The 17,325-nt window shown below is 34.9% G+C and overlaps 1 protein-coding gene across 1 annotated transcript in view; it reads left to right on the plus strand.

The window, feature by feature from the left end:
• The window catches only part of LOC143247713 (uncharacterized), a 37,102-nt gene that overhangs the window by 5,862 nt on the left and 13,915 nt on the right, over positions 1-17,325 (plus strand). The window contains exons 2-4 of the mRNA XM_076496130.1: positions 7,243-7,387; positions 11,610-11,692; positions 12,986-13,084. Coding sequence (XP_076352245.1) covers positions 7,243-7,387; positions 11,610-11,692; positions 12,986-13,084 — 327 coding nt within the window. The remainder of the gene's footprint in view (positions 1-7,242; positions 7,388-11,609; positions 11,693-12,985; positions 13,085-17,325) is intronic.

Consider the following 17,325-nt stretch of genomic DNA (forward strand, 5'->3'; position numbering starts at 1 on the left):
CTTATGTAATGGTATAACAATATACTGGCCTACTTACAATTCTTATGTAATGGTATAACAATATATGGGTCTACTTACAATTCTTATGTAATGGTATAACAATATACGGGTCTACTTACAATTCTTATGTAATGGTATAACAATATACTGGCCTACTTACAATTCTTATGTAATGGTATAACAATATAAGGATTTACTTACAATTCTTATGTAATGGTATAACAATATATGGGTCTACTTACAATTCTTATGTAATGGTATAACAATATACGGGTCTACTTACAATTCTTATGTAATGGTATAACAATATAAGGATTTACTTACAATTCTTATGTAATGGTATAACAATATACTGGCCTACTTACAATTCTTATGTAATGGTATAACAATATATGGGTCTACTTACAATTCTTATGTAATGGTATAACAATATACGGGTCTACTTACAATTCTTATGTAATGGTATAACAATATACTGGCCTACTTACAATTCTTATGTAATGGTATAACAATATACTGGCCTACTTACAATTCTTATGTAATGGTATAACAATATACGGGTCTACTTACAATTCTTATGTAATGGTATAACAATATACGGGTCTACTTACAATTCTTTTATAAACAAAGTATGACAGTCACAATAATGCTATAGTGAAATATTTTTCAACAAGAAAATAAACAGTGTGGTTGTTTATGAAAAACAGAGAGCTTAGAATACACTTAAGTGGTTGAATGACACTGGCACACTAGCTTAATAAAGCAGTAATTTTTATCACCTTTTAAAGTTAGAATATATAATGGTTTAACTACGAGACAAAACAGTTGGGTCATTATAAATCATCTGAAATAAAAACAACTATAGTTTATTTGTTTCTTGAATTTCCTGCAAAGCTACACGAGGGCTATCTGCGCTGTGAAACTAGAGGGAAGGCAGCTAGTCATCACCACCCATCTTGGGCCACTCTTTACCAATGAATAATGGATCTGACCGTCACATTATGACGTTTGGTGTGTCGGGGATTCGAATCCAAGATCCTCAGATTACAAGTCAAGCGCCCTAACTACCTGGCCATGCACAACCAAAATAAGTATTGAAATATTAAATTACGTTTCCAGGTACCAAGTTTATTTAACATAATTAAAAAAACAACAACTAATGAATATTAAAGCATGTACTAATGTTAAAAAAATTATAAAAGGTTGGTTTGTTATTAACGCAAACACAACATTATGAGCTAATAATATATGTACAATTAAAGACATTCAAACTAATTATGTATTGTGTTGTGATATTATTATATTTATTCAGTAGTGGGCCATAAATTTTAAGGTAATGTTAAACAGTACATTTCCTGCGGGTAAGTTTCAGCTTCAGGAGATGGTATTTATATATATCTTATTTTATTAATAACAAAACATAATCAGGTTTATCATCAAACTACTGGCTCATTTATATACCTTTCATTAGTTGTTAGGGTTCACTTATTGCAACATACTGAGTAATTATTAAGATTTAACCTTGTAACGAAACGATCGAAACGTTGGATCATTCATTTTCTAACTGAACTACAAAGGAACCCCAAGCAATAACAGTGCCGATTTGTGTTAAAGTTAACGGGGGTTAAGGTTGATATATGGTGTATCCCCACCGCAATGTGGGTTCTACTTCTTCAGTCACCTCTAAAACCTAGGATAAACTTTATATCCCATATTATAGCCTGTACCCTGCCTTAAATACTTATTAAGTTACTACTGAAAACTGCAATCTTTTAAATAATCGTAACGTCGTTTTGGTGTTAGCCTGACGTAAAATCTATAAGAGCTGGGATTGGACATCTGGGATATAATATTACAAAAGTCTCTGCGATTCGAACGGTAAACATCAGTTTACAATTTATCACAAAGATTCAGGACGATGTGATCACATAACTTTAAACAAGGAAACTGCATTGAAATAATGCATTAATTCATATCCTATTGTAGCCTCGTGAGTTGTTAGTACAGAGAAAAATAATTTCACGTACTAAAATTCGCATTACCTGAGTAAAGTTCACATTTATTGACACAATGTTATCACTTAGCCACGGGCGCCACCAGGCTGAATAATTTTGTTATATTTCTAGATAAACCTACGCAGTGATTTAACAGTCTTCTAATTAATTATAAACAAGTGAGATTAGATAAGAAAATAAGAATATATACTTTTCTTTTTTACATTGGCTTGTGTTTCTCGCCACAATGGGACTTCTGTCAAGCGTGTTTTTTTTTTTTTTCTCAGAACTGTAAGCCTACTTTTATCTTTGTTTTTCTTATAGTACTTCTGATTACCTGCTATATTTATCTTCAATTTAAAGCACCGTTTGATAAATGTACGTTTGTATCCGCTTATAAACTGACTAACCGCTAAACCTTGTCATCAAACCTGACATGTGCCTTTCTGGGAATTTAGATATGACCTTCTAAGTAACTCGCCAGTTAGTTATTATATAAATTATAAAGAAATAAAAGTAAAAATAAAGAACAATGGGGGTATAGAACAATGTTAAAACATACTATATCTGGTACATGCAATGCCGACGAGGCTTTTCGCACAATACAAAAAGCCATCAGATCAGATTGGATACAAGAAACACAGCAGTGGTTGTATAACCATCATAAACAGCATATGTAATGATGTGAACTACATTACGACGGTGAACTACGATTACTGTTATATATATATATGTAATTTTGTTACGAATGTATATCCAAGTGAAATTAAGGTAACAATTAATAACACAGTATCATTATCACAACACAAACATCGTGAATATTACTGCATGCTAGTACCTCCTACGATTACGTCAGTAATGACGTGTGAAATACTTATTTTTATTTTTTTCTCCGAGCAGGAGGTGTGTTCCATGGAGCACGAGACGTGTTGCATGCTTTCTTTTTGTTATTGTTGTCGCTGCTCTTTCGGTTATTTACACAAAGTGACACAAAAGCTACCTGCACCAGTTATCCCTAATTTTACACAAGAGCTATCTGCACCAGTTTTCACTAATTTTACACAAGAGCTAGCCGCACCAGTTATCCCTAATTTTACACAAGAGCTATCCGCACCAGTTATCCCTAATTTTACACAAGAGCTATCTGCACCAGTTATCCCTAATTTTACACAAGAGCTATCTGCACCAGTTATCCCTAATTTTACACAAGAGCTATCTGCACCAGTTATCCCTAATTTTACACAAGAGCTTTCCGCACCAGTTATCCCTAATTTTACACAAGAGCTATCCGCACCAGTTATCCCTAATTTTACACAAGAGCTATCTGCACCAGTTATTACTAATTTTACACACGAGCTTTCCGCACCAGTTATCCCTAATTTTACACAAGAGCTATCCGCACCAGTTATCCCTAATTTTACACAAGAGCTATCTGCACCAGTTATCCCTAATTTTACACAAGAGCTATCTGCACCAGTTATCCCTAATTTTACACAAGAGCTACCTGCACCAGTTATCCCTAATTTTACACAAGAGCTATCTGCACCAGTTATTACTAATTTTACACAAGAGCTTTCCGCACCAGTTATCCCTAATTTTACACAAGAGCTATCCGCACCAGTTATCCCTAATTTTACACAAGAGCTATCTGCACCAGTTATCCCTAATTTTACACAAGAGCTATCCGCACCAGTTATCCCTAATTTTACACAAGAGCTATCTGCACCAGTTATCCCTAATTTTACACAAGAGCTACCTGCACCAGTTATCCCTAATTTTACACAAGAGCTATCCGCACCAGTTATCCCTTTTTTTTTTTTTTTTTATAAGATGACCTGATATTAACTCATATTAACTCTTGTTAAATGTTATACACACACAACTCGGACATTACTTATAGGATGACCTGATATTAACTCATATTAACTCTTGTTAAATGTTATACACACACAACTCGGACATTACTTATAGGATGGCCTGATATTAAATCATATTAACTCTTGTTAAATGTTATACACACACAACTCGGACATTACTTATAGGATGATCTGTTATTAACTCATATTAACTCTTGTTAAATGTTATACACACACAACTCGGACATTACTTATAGGATGACCTGTTATTAACTCTTGTTAAATGTTATACACACAACTCGGACATTACTTATAGGATGACCTGATAGCAACTTATATTAACTCTTGTTAAATGTTATACACACACAACTCGGACATTACTTATAGGATGACCTGTTATTAACTCTTGTTAAATGTTATACACACAACTCGGACATTACTTATAGGATGACCTGTTATTAACTCTTGTTAAATGTTATACACACACAACTCGGACATTACTTATAGGATGACCTGTTATTAACTCATATTAACTCTTGTTAAATGTTATACACACAACTCGGACATTACTTATAGGATGACCTGATAGTAACTTATATTAACTCTTGTTAAATGTTATACACACACAACTCGGACATTACTTATAGGATGACCTGTTATTAACTCATATTAACTCTTGTTAAATGTTATACACACACAACTCGGACATTACTCATAAGATGACCTGATATTAACTCTTGTTAAATGTTATACACACACTATGATTACTTACTATTTTTACAATACTAGTAAAACAATATAGGCTTGGATGATTCGTAAATAAAAACATATAAAAACGTTTGAGTTAAAAAGTAATTTTAAGAAGCGATCACAAATGACATGAATAAATATTACTAGTTTTAAAGTTTTTAATGATCACAAATGACATGAATAAATATTACTAGTTTTAAAGTTTTTAATGATCACAAATGACATGAATAAATATTACTAGTTTTAAAGTTTTTAATGATCACAAATGACATGAATAAACATTACTAGTTTTAAAGTTTTTAATGATCACAAATGACATGAATAACTATTACTAGTTTTAAAGTTTTTAATGATCACAAATGACATGAATAAATATTACTAGTTTTAAAGTTTTTAATGATCACAAATGACATGAATAAATATTACTAGTTTTAAAGTTTTTAATGCTATTGAGAAACAGACTCCAACTGTACACCACACATTTAAAAATCAAACACTAGATGACGTCACATTATAATAAACATAAAAATTGTTTTTTAATTTTGCGCAAAGCTACACTAGGGCTATCTGCGCTGTACATCTGTAAACAAGCATGTTCAAGCCTACATATAATGAAAAAAATCAAAATATGAATCTTTGAAGGCCAAACAAGCTCTTGGTAATTAACGAAAGCATTTGAATCAACTTGTAATTATCTGACTAGAACAATTTGATCAAACTTAGTTAAATGTATGTCAATTGTTTGCTGTAGAAGTACAAGTGTAGAATAAGACAATGTAACTTACTCAAAGTTATAACTTAATGTGTGGTTGCTGTAAGTAACTTATTCGAAGTCAAAACCTAATGTGTTGTTCTTGTAAGTAACTTATTTGAAGTCAAAACGTAAAGTGTGGTGGTTGTGAATAACTTATCCTAATGTGTGGTTGTTGTAAGTAACTTATTCGTAGTTAGTACCTAATATGTAGTTGTTGTAAGTAACTTAACCGAAGTTAAAACTTGATGTGTGATTGTTGTAAATAATTTATCCGAAGTTTAAACCTAATGTGTGATTGTTGTTACTTATCCATACGAGTTGTTGTTGTAAGTAACTTATCTGAAGTTAAAACCTAATGTGTGATTGTTGTTACTTATCCATACGTGTTGTTGTTGTAAGTAACTTATCCGAAGTTAAAACCTAATGTGTGATTGTTGTTACTTATCCATACGTGTTGTTGTTGTAAGTAACTTATCCGAAGTTAAAACCTAATGTGTGATTGTTGTTACTTATCCATACGTGTTGTTGTTGCAAGTAACTTATCCGAAGTTAAAACCTAATGTGTGATTGTTGTTACTTATCCATACGTGCTGTTGTTGTAAGTAACTTATCCGAAGTTAAAACCTAATGTGTGATTGTTGTTACTTATCCTTACGTGTTGTTGTTGTAAGTAACTTATCCGAAGTTAAAACCTAATGTGTAGTTGTTGTAAGTAACGTATCCTAATGTGTAGTTGTTGTAAGTAACGTATCCTAATGTGTGGTTGTTTTAAATGCTGAATAAAAATGAATACAAACAAAGAACAAGTTTACAAGATAGTTAACTAAAACTCGAGGATCTTATAAATATAACACAGGTGTATTAAATATCCGTACAACACAAGTGTATTGAATACCCGTATAACAAAAGTGTATTCAATACCTGTACAACACAAGTGTATTTAATACCCGTACAACACAAATGTTCAGTGTATATATAAAGACAAATACATATTACAAAGAAACATACACTTAATTTAAAGGTCGTCAGTACGTATACGACGTTTGTTTGGTCTTTTTTCAATTTAAACACAAAGCTATATAATGGGTATCGAAAACCGGCTTCTAGCGTTGTAGGTCCACAGACACACCGCTGTGCCACTAGGGGGGGGGGACAAAGAAACGGTCGGTATGAAAGTCTTAATGTACGGATATCAAGACAGGCAAAACGAGGTGTTTAACACCACAACGCTGTTGCTAACACCATGGTGACACTGACAAAACCACTCCTGATGACGAGAAACCCACTTGAAATAAAAATGTATCTTGGAACGGCTGGTATGGGTATTAACACTTTTATTGATAAGGAGAGAACAACGTTTCGACCTTCCAAGGTCATCTTCAGGTTAACAAAAAGAGTTTGCAACTGACCGGTTTAATCGCAACAATCGGGAAAAGACCTCTCGACTTCTCAGGTACCCTGTAGTCCCACCTCAAAGTTTTTACATGCTTTCCACACACACGATTCATAAAAACTCATGATTCTTCCCCAAAAAAAAATCTTTTGCCCCTGTATACAAATGTGAAATAATCCATTGTACTACAGGGTTTTAATACGGTTTTGTTGAAATTACTTTTGTACCTCTTTGTAAATGTACTCGTATAAAATGAAAATATTTAAGCTTTGGGTTTTTATTTCTATTTGATCTACAAACAACAAACAAATGTTACACTTACACAAATATCGATTTATTGGTAATAAGTGTTTAATTCATAAGATGAGTCACGATAAAAAACAAACTCCACACGAATCTTGAGGTGAAAACAAACGATTGAATCATATTAATATTTACGTTCACGTGATAACAACTTACAGTTGAAACTGTTGTTTTTTGTTGGTTTCGTTTCAGTTTCATAGTGTTTTTGGCTTGTCGTGGAGTACATATGCACTGATATTGATAAAGAATCCAGAATTGGTGGAGAACATATGGAACGTAACAGATACATTCAACCAGAAGTTTGTCTCGTCTTTTGAAGCCCTCGACGAGAATGATGGTGAGTTACGTTCCTCAGTTATTTCAAAACTGTTCGTCTATTATTATCAGTAGTTCCTTTAATCTGTTGACTGCCAAGTATTTCAGCTGCTACAAAATACAACTCTAATGTTTCTTCATTTTGTAACTTTTTTCGTGACGCCATTTTGGATCGAAAGTGAAACAATTTGTAAGTATGTCAAATGCATGCATGGTGCTGACATCTAGCGTTGAAGTTAGGTATTATTGACAACGAATTAACTCGTCCGTGGCACTGTGTTACCGATCGGCTTGGACGAGTTATCTCGTCTCCGGCACTGAACAGGTTAATACCAAATCTCTCACAGTGACACGGTATGTATATCGAAAACCTGAATAGAAAAAGAGTCGACTAGTGCAAGTAAGGGTACGAGAGAAGGCCTCAATACTTAGACTAACTATATTATATAGGCCTTTCTAAGTTTAATTTTGTTTGTTTCGGCTAAATAACATCAGAATCGTGTAGAAAAAATACACACATTACTCTCGTGTTCATATAACAGATACAAAATAATATATATCCTTAAGAGACCTGTTTTTTTCTATACTATGAAAACAATAAATATCCTATTAAGGCCAGTTCTTTTTCTATGATAGTTACCTAGAAAATAACAATAATAATAAATATCCCAGCCAAACCTGTTTTTTCTATAATACTTCCCTAATGATGCCTTCACTGGTGAAACCATGGTCGTAATAAATGATGTATTTGTGAAACGTGCAAGTGTCTTTTCTTCCCTTCTATTCTGTAATTATTAAAGTTTCACCAAGTACTGACAGTTCCAAGTATCACCTACTTAATAATGTTTTAGTTACACTTCGCTTCACCAAGTACTGACAGTTCCAAGTATCACCTACTTAATAATATGTTTTCAGTTACACTCCGCTTCACTAAGTACTGACAGTTCCAAGTATTACCTACTTAATAATGTGTTTTAGTTACACTTCGCTTCACCAAGTACTGACAGTTCCAAGTATCACCTACTTAATAATATGTTTTTAGTTACACTCCGCTTCACTAAGTACTGACAGTTCCAAGTATTACCTACTTAATAATATGTTTTCAGTTACACTCCGCTTCACTAAGTACTGACAGTTCCAAGTATTACCTACTTAATAATGTGTTTTAGTTACACTTCGCTTCACCAAGTACTGACAGTTCCAAGTATCACCTACTTAATAATATGTTTCTAGTTACACTCCGCTTCACTAAGTACTGACAGTTCCAAGTATTACCTACTTAATAATGTGTTTTAGTTACACTTCGCTTCACCAAGTACTGACAGTTCCAAGTATCACCTACTTAATATGTTTTAGTTACACTTCGCTTCACCAAGTACTGACAGTTCCAAGTATCACCCACTTAATAACATGTTTTTAGTTACACTTCGCTTCACCAAGTACTGACAGTTCCAAGTATCACCTACTTAATAATATGTTTTTAGTTACACTCCGCTTCACTAAGTACTGACAGTTCCAAGTATTACCTACTTAATAATGTGTTTTAGTTACACTTCGCTTCACCAAGTACTGACAGTTCCAAGTATCACCTACTTAATATGTTTTAGTTACACTTCGCTTCACCAAGTACTGACAGTTCCAAGTATCACCTACTTAATAATATGTTTTAAGTTACACTTCGCTTCACCAAGTACTGACAGTTCCAAGTATCACCTACTTAATAATATGTTTTTAGTTACACTTCGCTTCACCAAGTACTGACAGTTTCAAGTATCACCTACTTAATAATGTGTTTTAGTTACACTTCGCTTCAACAAGTACTGACAGTTCCAAGTATCACATACTTAACAATGTGTTTTAGTTACACTTCGCTTCACCAAGTACTGACAGTTCCAAGTATCACCAACTTAATAATATGTTTTTAGTTACACTTCGCTTCACCAAGTACTGACAGTTCCAAGTGTCACCTACTTAATAATATGTTTTCAGTTACACTTCGCTACCAACGGCTGAAAGGGAGAGTATCTTAGTTGCGACGGGAATTCGAACCCGCGACTCTCAGATTACGAGTCGAACGCCTTAACCCACCTGGCCATGCCGGACCAATTAAATCGCAAACAATCGATTAAGAAAAACAGAAAATAGAGAAAAATTTATATGAAAAAACATTCACGTTAGTGAGAAATTAGGTTCGAGATTTAATATCTCTAATAACAATCATTCAGTGTTGAATTTATAAATTACTTATATAACTGTGTCCAACGGACATTTAACTTTATCGGTATTTCCTACGTCACAGTTCATTACATGTAACACTTCAACTACGAATTTTCTAAATAAGCTCACAAAATTTTAAGAGCAGAGGAGAGATTTGAAAACCGTTAGAAATGTAATAGCGATCTTGTGACATAGTCATGCTGGGGTTGCTCATCTAGGAAACCGTTTATTTCTTTTTAATCACGTGACTACACATCTGGCTATTTGTTCTCTGCCCACTGTGAATATCGAACCCAGATTTTCAGCGTGATAAGCTGTCAGACTTACTCGTAAGTACATAAATAAATAACCCATTGGCCATTATCATGGTTATTGGTCTGTCATAGTGACTCTGTTTATTTAAGGTTTAACATGTTACTTTAGACGTGTAACCGAGTTATACACCGGTCAATTCTGTTTTCATTCTCCAGTGTCCTTTTAATGCGAGTTTTAACCACTGCAGTTAGACTAAGGGTCAACTCCAAGGTCAGCTTCTATTTTACCTGTATGTATATGGTTGATGGCAGAGGTCAAGTATAAGTAACTGAATTCATCCATTTGAGACAATAAGTGGAAAGTTGCAACTGTAGCAGTTAATCTATAGAAACCGAAATGCTAATACCTTTATTTTAACTATTTGTAACAGTTAAACGGTAGAACTGAAACAATAGCACTTCTAAATTAAGTATTTGTAGCAGTTAAACGGTAGAAACCGAAATAATAGTACTTCTAATTTAACTATTTGTAGCAGTTAAACGGTAGAAACCGAAATAATAGCACTTCTAATTTAACTATTTGTAGCAGTTAAACGGTAGAAACCGAAATAATAGCACTTCTAATTTAACTATTTGTAGCAGTTAAACGGTAGAAACCGAAATAATAGCACTTCTAATTTAACTATTTGTAGCAGTTAAACGGTAGAAACCGAAATAATAGTACTTCTAATTTAACTATTTGTAGCAGTTAAACGGTAGAAACCGAAATAATAGCACTTCTAATTTAACTATTTGTAGCAGTTAAACGGTAGAAACCGAAATAATAGTACTTCTAATTTAACTATTTGTAGCAGTTAAACGGTAGAAACCGAAATAATAGTACTTCTAATTTAACTATTTGTAGCAGTTAAACGGTAGAAACCGAAATAATAGCACTTCTAATTTAACTATTTGTAGCAGTTAAACGGTAGAAACCGAAATAATAGCACTTCTAATTTAACTATTTGTAGCAGTTAAACGGTAGAAACCGAAATAATAGCACTTCTAATTTAACTATTTGTAGCAGTTAAACGGTAGAAACCGAAATAATAGTACTTCTAATTTAACTATTTGTAGCAGTTAAACGGTAGAAACCGAAATAATAGCACTTCTAATTTAACTATTTGTAGCAGTTAAACGGTAGAAACCGAAATAATAGTACTTCTAATTTAACTATTTGTAGCAGTTAAACGGTAGAAACCGAAATAATAGTACTTCTAATTTAACTATTTGTAGCAGTTAAACGGTAGAAACCGAAATAATAGCACTTCTAATTTAACTATTTGTAGCAGTTAAACGGTAGAAACCGAAATAATAGTATTTCTAATTGAACTATTTGTAGCAGTTAAACGGTAGAAACCGAAATAATAGTACTTCTAATTTAACTATTTGTAGCAGTTAAACGGTAGAAACCGAAATAATAGTATTTCTAATTTAACTATTTGTAGCAGTTAAACGGTAGAAACCGAAATAATAGTATTTCTAATTTAACTATTTGTGACAGTTAAACGGTAGAAACCGAAATGTCATGCTAATGATAACTGGCTAATGCTAATCGAAACATAAATTATACAAGTTTTCTTATATTTATTTTAACAATACTTCGTGTTTTAACTGTCAATCCGACATTATTAACATACAGCACGTTAACAATCGAATGTTAACATTTCGTCTTGCTGTACTTGCTATATATGAAATACTGTCTTACAATTGTCACACTATTTGGTTTTTCAGTGGATGTAATCATAATCATAGCTGCTGTGACCCTAAACAGTTTGTGGTTCTTATGTTCAGTGTTTCTCTTGTGTGGAAACTCGGTAAGTAAACAGTTCACTTCTTACCATACTAGAAATAACAACAACATCACATTTTCATTCACGGTTTATTAAAGCAAGATGATTTATATTTACCAAACATATCGTATAGTTTGTGTATCAGATTTAATAAAACTATTTACATTAAAACTTAACGAAATATTTATGTGGTTAACTGACAAAATATCGAACTTAAAATGGTTTTTCGTCTCTCTCAAGTTTCTTATTCTTTTTAGTGAGTCTATGAAAACGGCTATATATATTTTTACTGTCTGTAGCTCTGTCATCTCTTAACCGAGTTGAGATAGAACTTATAGTTTTGGACTTAAATTTGATAGTGGGCTCACAGAGGTCCTGGCTAGTAATAAAACAGAATTGGATAAGCTCGCGCCTCACGCTTTGTATTGTTGGGGTATAAAAATATAGCTAATTAAAAGGAGAAACACACGTCTTGTAGATTAATATACTATGATTCTGTCTAAAGGAAACTTACACACTGCGGCTACTGAGGATTTCCTCTTGTTTTTATAATACAAACCAGACAGCAGATTTGAACTTACTGTCTTTACATTTAAATCCAAGTGGATATTTACTGTCTTTCAGGCTAACTTCAGGTATACATTTACTCTCTTTCAGGCTAACTCCTGATGTATATTCACTGTATTTCAGACTAACTCCAGGTGTATATTTATTGCCTTTCAGACTAACACCAGGTATACATTTACTGTCTTTCAGGCTAACTCCTGATGTATATTCACTGTCTTTCAGGCTAACTCCAGGTGTATATTTATTGCATTTCAGACTAACACCAGGTATACATTTACTGTCTTTCAGGCTAACTCCTGATGTATATTCACTGTCTTTCAGGCAAAGTTCAGGTGTATATTTATTGCCTTTCAGACTAACACCAGGTGTATATTTACTGTCTTTCAAGCTAACTATATATGTATATTTACTGTCTTTCAGTCTAACTATAGGTGTATATTTACTGTCTTTCAGGCTAACTCCAGGTGTATATTTACTGTCTTTCAGGCTAACTCCAGGTGTATATTTACTGTCTTTCAGACTAACCACAGGTGTATATTTACTGTCTTTCAGGCTAACCACAGGTGTATATTTATTGTCTTTCAGGCTAACTACAGGTGTATATTTATTGTCTTGCAGGCTAACTACAGGTGTATATTTATTGTCTTTCAGGCTAACTACAGGTGTATATTTACTGTCTTTCAGGCTAACTACAGGTGTATATTTACTGTCTTTCAGGCTAACTACAGGTGTATATTTACTGTCTTTCAGGCTAACCACAGGTGTATATTGTTAATGTGGATGACTGTCTTAACACTCACTATTTTTGCAAACATCTCGGGCAGTGGATACTACGGATATCGTCTAAAGGTATAGATATTAGTTAATGATATTAACCAAAGGTTTATTAAACGCAACACTTGCGTATCATACCTGAGCTCTACTTTTACAACTGGTGCAATTAACACACGCCACTTTATTCGTGTAATTCCGTATGTCGTCTTCTTTCTTCGTCAGTAGAGATACCTTTAGTATAAATTACACACACACATGTATATATTAAACACTAAAAGTGTAAGTATATATATATATTTATATATATCTTTTTTGTAAAATACAAAGCTACACCCCAGTCAAGCTGCGCTTTGTCCACTACGGATATCGGAACCCACAGACATACCGCTAGGCCACAGGATGCAATATTTACTATATATGTCCAGAGTTCGCCTCCCACTCAGAGATATCATTATGTAACAACTGGCATATCATTTTATTACTTCACATTTGAAAACATCACGTAATATCCACCACATTCCATCAACTGCTGTCTTTAATTACAAGATCAAATTGTATTGTGTTCTTTTCATTTGCTGTTAAAAGTTCTTTGTTTTGCTGCTAAGCATAAATTAACACCATGGGCGATCTGTGGTGTGCCCAACATAGGTACCGAAAGCTAGTTTATTGTGTTATAAGCCTTCAGCCGAGCCAGTAAAAATTGTGATAATAATGTGTGTGTTTTTTCGTATAGCAAAGCCACAAAGGGCTATCTGCTCAGCCCCCCGAGGGGAATCGAACCCCTGATTTTAGCGTTGTAAATCCGGATACATACCGCTGTACTAGCGGATGGGATAAAGCTAAACAGTGGGCTATCTGTGCTCTGCCCACTACGGGTATCGAACCCCTGATTTTAGCGTTGTAAATCCGGATACATACCGCTAAGCTACTGGGGGTGATAATAATAAGTTACCTCTTTATCTTTTCTAGAATATATTGTGGTTAACTGCTGACCAGAACAAGCTACGTGCAAGTACACGAACTATTAATTAACCCGCTAATCAATATAACTAATTCAATATATCAGTATGACTTAAAATATATTCAGAATATATCGTTTCACTCTCGATGTTAAAGACACTTTCGGCCGGAAACCCACTAAAATTTCACTTCAGGTAGGGAGATTTGTATTAATTCTAAATCATTTACTAAGAACAATGACCTCCCCAGTAGCACAGAGGTATTTCTGCAGACGTATAATGCTAGATACCGGATTTTGATATCCGTGGTAGGCAGAGCACAGATAGCCCATTGTGTAGCCTTGTACGTAACACCAAATACACAAAATAAGAATACAACAGTCCTCGTATAATTAGATCAAGCATATTAAACAATAAACTGACAATGAAGAATTGGTTGTTGTTGTTGAACGCAAAGCTACCAACTGGGCTATCTGTGTTCTGCCCACCACGGGTGTCGAAACCCAATTTTCAATCACCTAAGTCTTTGGATTTACTACTGTACAACTAGAGAGCTACATTCAAAGAACAATATCCACAAAACACATTATTCCATGTACCGTTTGTTTGTTTTTGAATTCCACGCAAAGCTACATGAAGGCTATCTGCGCTCGCCGTCCCTAATTAAGCAGTGTATGACATGAGGGAAGGCAGCTAGGCATCACTACCTACCGCACACCAAACATGCTCGCCCTTTCAGCCGTGGGAACGTTATAATATGCGATCAATCCCACTATTTGATGATAAAAGAGTAGCCCAAGAGTTGGCGGTGGGTGGTGATGACTAGCTGCCTTCCCTCTAGTCTTACACTGCTAAATTAGGGACGGCTAGCACAGATAGCCCTCGTGTAGCTTTGTGCGAAATTCAAAAATAAAGAAACAAACAAGACGTACTTGGTGTATTAGTTTGAACGACACTCAAGGGCAAACACAGTTCTTATGACCGTTACCAATATACAAACAAATATGTTAAGAAGTAGCTAACATCTCTTATACAATTTTTCTGTCTCGTCCAATAAATGATAAAAGTTTACATAAAACTCAAATATAGTCTTTACTAATAATGTCTAGTGACCAATAGCAATCTGTAAAACAGTAACATTAGCAGATGGGAAGAAAAGATAAATAATGATTTATAACATCATACAATGAATAGGTTTGGTTTGGTTTTTAATTTCGCACAAAACTACACGAGGGCTATCTGCGCTACCGTCCCTAATTTTGCAGTGTAAGGTGAGAGGGAAGGCAGCTAGTCATCACCACCCACCGCCAACTCTTGGGCTACTCTTTCACCAACGAATAGTGGGATTGACCGTCACTTTGTAACGCCCGCGTCGCGCCAAACATGCTCGCCCTCCCAGCTGTGGGGGCGTTATAATGTGACGGTCAATCCTACTATTCGTTTGTAAAAGAATAGCCCAAGAGTTGGCGGTGGATGGTGACTAGCTTCTCCCCTAGTCTTACACTGCTAAATTAAACACAGATAACCCTCGAGTACCTTTGTGCGAAATTCCAAAAACCAAAACCAAACCAGTAGTACAAATAGGCTTTTGCAAAGTGAAAGTCCCCCAGTGGTACAGCTTAATTTGTTTTGTTTTGTTTTTAATTTCGCGCAAAGCTACTCGAGGGCTATCTGCGCTACCGTCCCTAATTTTGCAGTGTAAGGTGAGAGGGAAGGCAGCTAGTCATCACCACCCACCGCCAACTCTTGGGCTACTCTTTCACCAACGAATAGTGGGATTGACCGTCACTTTGTAACGCCCCCACGGTTCAAAGGGCGAACATGTTTGGTGCGACCGAGATTCGAACCCGCGACCCTCGGATTACGAGTCGCACGCCTCAGCCCACATGGTCATGTCGGGCCCAATGAATAGTTGAAACAGTATAATTTTGTAATAAAAATAACAAATTTAAATTTTATAAAAAATTAATTACTACGTATATTTTCACATTTATCTAACAATATTAACCTCAATTTAACTGTCGCCCGGCCTAGTGGTTAATGTGCTCGACTTTTAATCTGCGCTATTCGTTAGTACAAGAGAAGCGCAGGAGTTATTGTAGGCGGTTTGAACTAACTGCCTTCCCTCTGTTACATTACTTCGAAACTAGAGACAATTAACGCAGGTAGCCTTCGTGTAGCTTTGCGCGAACTTCAACTAACAAATCACTACGCCAAATTTCAAAAAATTAAAGAGTAAGACACATTCAACTACAACGTGAATGCCGTACAGCTCTCTCATTCTCACGTGTAAGGAACTTACACATTATGTGTATAGTTTTAACATGAAGTGGTACTGACAGCTACACTACTCACACAAAAAAGTAAAGGATCATGTCTATGTGTTTTTCAAGAAGTTGAAGAAACAGTATTTTGAGTAAACCTGTTTATATCAGAGACAAATAACAGGAAGCAAGTTTGTGAAATTGATTTACAAATAACGAAAGAGGTCAACATTTGGCTGCACAAACGTCACAACGTATTAAGATGAAGGAACTCATTAACACGAGTCTTTAGTAGCTGCTAGGCCTATTTAATTTTCATGACTTTCCGCCATCCCTAGACAAGGGCTGCACTGACCTTCTGGTTGTCGGTCTCTCACTGCTCTTCCTAGCAAATCTTACGCATGCTCAATTGGACTTAGGTCCACTGGATTAATGGGTAAGTCCAGCACCTCTATTGTTTCATCGTGATAAAACTGCTGCATGACTGGCAGTGTGAGTATGGTTGTTGTCTTGCTAATATAAAAACTTATCTCTGGCATCAGTTGGAAAATGGTAAATAATGGGTAGCAGAACACTATTCACGTAGAGTCATGTTTTCAGACATCCTCTTCACGTAGAGTCATGTTTTCAGACACCCTCTTCACGTAGAGTCATGTTTACAGAGATCCTCTTCACGTAGAGTCATGTTTTCAGACACCCTCTTCACGTAGAGTCATGTTTACAGAGATCCTCTTCACGTAGAGTCATGTTTTCAGACATCCTCTTCACGTAGAATCATGTTTACAGAGATCCTCTTCACGTAGAGTCATGTTTTCAGACACCCTCTTCACGTAGAGTCATGTTTTCAGACATCCTCTTCACGTAGAGTCATGTTTACAGAGATCCTCTTCACGTAGAGTCATGTTTACAGAGATCCTCTTCACGTAGAGTCATGTTTTCAGACATCCTCTTCACGTAGAGTCATGTTTTCAGACACCCTCTTCAGGTAGAGTCATGTTTTCAGACACAATCTTCACGTAGAGTCATGTTTTCAGACACAATCTTCACGTAGAGTCATGTTTTCAGACACCCTCTTCACGTAGAGTCATGTTTT

Source organism: Tachypleus tridentatus, chromosome 3, assembly GCF_004210375.1.
Source record: "Tachypleus tridentatus isolate NWPU-2018 chromosome 3, ASM421037v1, whole genome shotgun sequence".
NCBI classification, from domain to species: Eukaryota; Metazoa; Arthropoda; class Merostomata; order Xiphosura; family Limulidae; genus Tachypleus; species Tachypleus tridentatus.